The sequence below is a fragment of the Sinocyclocheilus rhinocerous genome, unplaced genomic scaffold (genome assembly GCF_001515625.1).
Source record: "Sinocyclocheilus rhinocerous isolate Xijiao unplaced genomic scaffold, SAMN03320098_v1.1 scaffold1344, whole genome shotgun sequence".
NCBI lineage: Eukaryota > Metazoa > Chordata > Actinopteri > Cypriniformes > Cyprinidae > Sinocyclocheilus > Sinocyclocheilus rhinocerous.
This window is the reverse complement of record NW_015643187.1, coordinates 25287-30099: the sequence shown is the minus strand read 5'-3', so window position 1 is coordinate 30099 and position 4813 is coordinate 25287. Positions and strand designations below refer to the sequence as shown.

The 4813-nt window shown below is 40.5% G+C and overlaps 1 protein-coding gene across 1 annotated transcript in view; it reads right to left on the bottom strand.

The window, feature by feature from the left end:
• LOC107757180 (PR domain zinc finger protein 5) overlaps positions 1 to 4813 on the bottom strand; it is an 87497-nt gene that overhangs the window by 62067 nt on the left and 20617 nt on the right. Inside the window, exon 8 of the mRNA XM_016574595.1 lies at positions 2929 to 3008. Coding sequence (XP_016430081.1) covers positions 2929 to 3008 — 80 coding nt within the window. The remainder of the gene's footprint in view (positions 1 to 2928; positions 3009 to 4813) is intronic.

Below are 4813 nucleotides of genomic sequence, written 5' to 3'. Positions count from 1 at the left end.
TTTTGTAGGCATTAAACTGCCAGAATTTTAAAAGACGACATCTCCGTTTGCATTGAAATTTCAGCTTCGTAACTTTGCATATATTGTTTATGCTCAAACAGCAACATTACACACTAACTAACGTTAAAAAAGTGAAATCGCAATGAACCACCCCTTTAAATCATTTGAATGCATCTTTGAGCAAGAAAGTGTCCAATAAAACAAAATGACAGAAGAGCCAAACAGGTTTGGATTTAACAGTACCCATGGGAAGAATTTTACAGAAACATTAGCATTTCCTCTCTCGAGAGAGAGACTGACCGCTGCCGAACAATCAGAATCGCACACCAGAGCAGCATGATGCTCTTGCAGGTTAAAACCAAATCCGGACAGCTGTGACTGGAAAGGCTCGCTCTAAGAACGGCCGCGCCGATAACTGCTGATGAGTGAACGCTGACAGGAGGAAGTGCCTGTTTTACGTCAAGTTCAGGCAAAGAGAGTGACGATAGCATTCTCCAGGCCAAAACAGAGCGGGATGTTGGTTTGGTGGAGCAGTGGGAACAGCTCGGGATGCATTCCAATCGTAAGAACATTAAACCTGAATTGTGGTTCTTCACCTACCTCCTTCAGTTAGAAAATCTAATTACCTTCATTTGTCGCTCTCAACTCGCTCTGCCAAAGTTTTGCGTTGCGGTTTCATTGAAAAGCATCTAAAAAGTGGTATATATTTTGAAAAGGACGCCCACACAGCCTATCCATGAATCTTCCCAAGAGAAAATGGACCAGGAACCATTTCAGAGCTCTGACGTTTGTGGTGATTTGAAGATGGTGATGAAGCTATTTGTCTGATATTCCTCAGGTCTTTTTGCAGAGGAACCCTGACGCCAGCAGGAAGGTCGGGCAGTCTGGACTCCCCAACTCTTAAATTTCACGAGAGCCACGGGGATGAGCTTGTGAAACAAAAGACGACCTTTCTGTACACACTCACACCAGTGGAAAACCTTACAACATCAGCATGAAGCCCACTACCAGCTGAGAGACAGAGAGAGATGGACGGCATACAAGAGCAAACCAGAGTCTAAGACGGCTATGTTTCTTATTTTTTTCCATCTTTTCAAAAACAATGAAACAGATGAGGACAGAATTACATATATGGATCAGACAGCAGCCAAAGAAAGAGAAAAAGAGAAAGTCGAGAACTCAAGTGAGATCCAAGAGATGAGGCCTCATCCTAAATGGTGTACTTGACGAATCTCACAATTCTGAGAAAACAGGTCTGAATTGCGAGTTTACTGTATATCCTGCAATTCAGAATTTATAACTTGCAACTGTGAGTTTATATCTTGCAATTCTGAGAAACAAAGTCAGAATTGTGAGATGTAAACTTGCAATTGTGAGAGAAAAAAATCAGAATTGCTAGTTTATATAACTTGCAATTCTTACTTTATTACACACCACTGCAACTTCGTAACACACAATTGCCACTTTATATCATGCAATTCTGACTTTATAACACAATTGCAACTTTATATCTTGCAATTCTTACTTTATTACAAACAATTGCAACTTCGTAACACACAATTGCCACTTTATATCAAGCAATTCTGACTTTATAGCATACAATTGCGACTATATCTCGCAACTGCGACTCTATATCAAGCAATTCTGACTTTAACACAACTGCGACTTTATATCATGCAACTGTGACTTTATAACACAACTGCAACTTTATATCATGCAATTCTGACTTTATAGCACGCAATTACAACTTTATATCATGCAACTCTGACTTTATAACACGCAACTGCGACTTTATATCATGCAACTGTGACTATAGCACGCAATTACAACTTTATATCATGCAACTCTGACTTTATAACACGCAACTGCGACTTTATATCATGCAATTCTGACTTTATAGCATGCAATTGCGACTATATCTCTCAACTGCGACTCTATATCAAGCAATTCTGACTTTATAGCACAACTGCGACTTTATATCATGCAACTGTGACTTTATAACACGCAACTGCAACTTTATATCATGCAATTCTGACTTTATAGCACGCAATTACAACTTTATATCATGCAACTCTGACTTTATAACACACAACTGCGACTTTATATCATGCAACTGTGACTATAGCACGCAATTACAACTTTATATCATGCAACTCTGACTTTATTACACGCATTTGTGAGTTTATATCTTGCAATTCTGAGAAAACAAAGTTGGAAATGCAAGTTTATATCAGGCCATTCTGATTTTAAAAAAGTCAGAATTGTGAGATAAGCATACGCAATTACTTATATATATATATATATATATAAGTCTTCCAAACATCAGAGACTCATATATTACTCATATTCTGTTTTTTAATTCATATTTTTCTCTTGGAGAAACTCATAAAAGTAAGTTTAATCTAATGATATCTGAGCTAGTAGAGTGCTGCACCAAACACATTTAAATTAAGTCATTGTCATACTTTTAGTTGCAAATATGGCTCCTTTTTACATAAAAAAAATGTACACAGAGTCATATATTTATAATTGTGTTTTATTCACAAATGTGCTCTATGGCGCTCTATGGTCCCAGCAAAGTATGTCAGATCTTAATCATCTGCTACATCCGTCACAGCAAAGCACTCAAATCAAGCCTTCAAGATGGCGATTTACGTGGTGCAAATTGTGTTCAGCGCTAGAGTTTTAAGCATGTTCGTTACATTACCTGATTTGCATAATTCCTTTAGTGTTAAAGTGTGGACTCAAAGTATGGAGCACTGCAACTGCTGAGGGTGCCATTTGAGACAAGGCCAGAGAAAGAACAGACGGATAGATGGCGTGACAGAGGAGAAAGATTAAAGCCAAAATAGATGAGCAAAAGGTAAGAAATATGAAGAGATGGACTGGATGAACGATAAGAGGAGATTTATGGAGGGATGATCTGACCTTGCGGTGCTCCTGCAGGTTGAGTGAGGATGAGCACTTCTTATTACAGATGGTGCATACCAACTTCCTGCGAGCACTCCCTACACACACACACAGATCATACATCACATGAGCAGCAGGACACATGGCATGAGGAGCTGCTAATGGAGACGCTGCATCAGTTCCAAATAAACATCAGGAAGTCCTTACATAAATCAGTTCCTGGTTCAGCATGAAGTGCAACACCAAAACGAAAGCAACTATATTTAACAGGGGTGAAAGGTCAGTTAATACGTATTTCCCATAGAAAAGGAAGTGGACACCTCAAAAACAGTTCTTATAAAACGAATAGTTCCGGTCCTTGATTCTGATTGGTTGAGCCGCGTTCGAAGCGGTTGTAAATTACTCTACAAACATCAACCCTCTACATTGCGAGTAAATCACTCGCATATGCGACTAAATCTTCACTCTGGGTGACTAAATTATGTCTAATAACTTAAAGTGGAAGTGAAGCAGTCAGTTAAGTTAACATTATTTAGTTAAGTGATTTCCACTTTGATAAAAAAAAATATATAACAAACATGATTAATGTAACCATTTTAAAGAAAAAAAGGATGTTTTGTTCACCGCGTGTGACGTCACGGGGTTAGTTCGCTCAGATAGCCAGTGAAGTAATACAAGCATTTCTTTACATTTGAACACACAAAGGTTATTTTAACACACAAATAATTTGGTTTTCACCATAATTTACATGAATATTCAACATCAAACTGTCTATATGCTAAGTTTTGATCGTGGTATCCCAAACATATTGTTTTCATAATGTGATGTAAAAGCATGTCCCGCCGCCACGTGATTTCCCCGTTGATTCTGCTTCGCGATCTGCTCTGAACAGCTGAAAGCCCGGGAGACTCAACGCGCTGTCCGGAATGGCGTCTTTCAGCCAGGTTTCCATGAAACACAGAGCAGCAGAGTGTGAGAAATCCTTATTTGTCTGGGAGAGCAGAAGGAGTTCGTCCGTTTGTTGGGTAGAGAGCGGAGGTTCGCCAGATGGATGGTAGGCAACGGCGTCCTGAATCCGCGCTGCCTTAGCTTCACGAGGGCGCCGGCTCGCTTCCCCCGTCTGCGCGTCCTGAAGCGCAAGATCAGCGCCGCTGCTCCCCAGACCACAATGTCCAGCAAAACATCAGAATAATCGAAAACCGGTGAAATCTCGGGTGGTGTGTAATGCCGAATATCCAGCAATTCGTCTCTGGTGAAACTGATTGCAGGGATATAACTAAAGACAGGACAAACTAACAAAAACATAAAAAAAACTGCGGAGCACGCACGGAGGCAGCCATCATCGTCGGCGCCATCTCACAACTGACCCCTTTAAAGGGTAAAACCCCTTTAAATATGACCCCTTTTAAGTGGTTTAAGCCATTCAAGCATGAGACAGCACGAAATAGATTTCAATGCGGTACTTACACGCTGTGATAGACCTTTTCTGAAAGAGATTTAAATGCGGTACTCACGCGTTGTGATAGATCATTTCTGTTCGCGCCGGCGGCGCCGCACACACACAAAGCCATAGCTGGGCTCGGACAGCACGTGAGTAGGCTACCAAATTGAGCTTTCTTTCGCGCCTTCATCAGCAAATGCACACAAAAGCACGTCGGAATGACAGTGTTGAGGAGTATCCACGTAAACAAGTATTGTTTCCGATCCGCACTTTATCCCAAACCAGCAGGTTCACGACTTCTTCAACCCCTAATACTGCTCTGTCCCATTGCCGTATTGGCTCAAATGCATAGGCAATTACACTTATTATGGACTCAACAGTGCTTTCAAGTTCGTCTTCCTCCATTTCAAAACAAGCGTGTGTTCAAAATGTAAAGAAATGCTTATATTACTTCACTGGCCA